This window comes from Olea europaea, unplaced genomic scaffold (assembly GCF_002742605.1).
Source record: "Olea europaea var. sylvestris unplaced genomic scaffold, O_europaea_v1 scaffold855, whole genome shotgun sequence".
Classification (NCBI taxonomy): Eukaryota; Viridiplantae; Streptophyta; class Magnoliopsida; order Lamiales; family Oleaceae; genus Olea; species Olea europaea.
The window spans coordinates 362,032-363,241 of NW_019266999.1; the positions used below are offsets into that span (position 1 = coordinate 362,032).

General features: G+C 39.7%; 1 protein-coding gene across 1 annotated transcript; it reads right to left on the minus strand.

The window, feature by feature from the left end:
* Positions 1-574: 574 nt before the first annotated feature.
* On the minus strand, positions 575-1,210 carry LOC111391887. Its single transcript, XM_023017167.1, has one exon. The coding sequence runs from the start codon at positions 1,208-1,210 to the stop codon at positions 575-577; it is 636 nt and encodes a 211-aa protein (XP_022872935.1).

Sequence of the window (1,210 nt, forward strand, 5' to 3'; positions counted from 1 at the left end):
CTCAAAGTAGGGTAACGATTCTTCAAGTGAATGTCATAGCTATTCTTAAGTAATTGTCCCAAACTCAAAATATTAGATTTCAAAGTAAGTACATAGTAAACTTGAGAAATCAAAAGATGACTTCCATTTTTAGCACGAATAAGAACATCACCTTTGCCTTTTATTGGAACTTTAGGTTTATCTCCAAAAATAATGCTGCATTTTACCAACTCATTTATTGTTGAGAATAACTCCTTGTTGCCACTCATGTGATTGGCGGCACCAGTGTCAAGGTACCACAATTGTCTATCCTTTTCTTTTTTGGTTGCCAACAACAACAACAATTCTTCATCTTCATTTGTTTCAACATAATTCATTCTTTCTTCATTATTGGTGGTGTCATCCCTGCATTCGGAAGCATAGTGACTATATCTATGACAAGTGTAACATTGAACATTAGGCTTGTCATAACTTCTTCCGTCACCTCTCTTGGAACCATAGTTCCAACGTCCTCGTCCTCTTGATTGATTGCTTGATCCATCATTATTCAAATTTTGTTTTCCATCATTTCTTTCATTACCACGACCATAATTTCCTACGCGAACACGACCACGACCACAACCTCGACCATGAATTTGACCTCTTTCTTGAGATCGTCCTTGCTCTTTCTGATACCACTTTGTTTTCCATCATTTCTTTCATTACCACGACCATAATTTCCTCCGCGACCACGACCACGACCTCGACCATGAATTTGACCTCTTCCTTGAGATCGTTCTTGCTCTTTCTGTTGACCTCCCAAGGAGACATTCGTTTGAAGAACTTGAGCCACCGGTTCTCCTTTCTTCTTCAATCTTTCTTCATGTGCTTGCAAGGACCCCATGAGTTGATCAAGGGTCACGGTATCCAAGTCATTAGACTCTTCAATGGCAATACTAACAAACTCAAGTTTTGAGTCAAGCGTTCTATGAATTTTCTCGATGACACGACTTTCTCCAATATTCTCCCCGTACCGCTTCATATGATTGACAATGGAGGACACTCTAGTGAAATAGTCAAAGACAGATTCAGACTCTTTCATGTGTAGAGATTCGAACTCCCCACGAAGGATTTGAAGGCGAACCTTCCTCACTTTTTCAATTCCCTTGAAATTGTTCTCGAGAATCTCCCAAGCTTCCTTAACTTTTGTTGAGGACGCAACTTTCTCGAATATGGCTTCATCTATGCCCAT

Coding starts and splice junctions, on each gene's coding strand:
- LOC111391887 (XM_023017167.1), bottom strand. CDS start 1,210: ATGGGCATAGATGAAGCCATATTCGAGAAAGTTGCGTCCTCAACAAAA.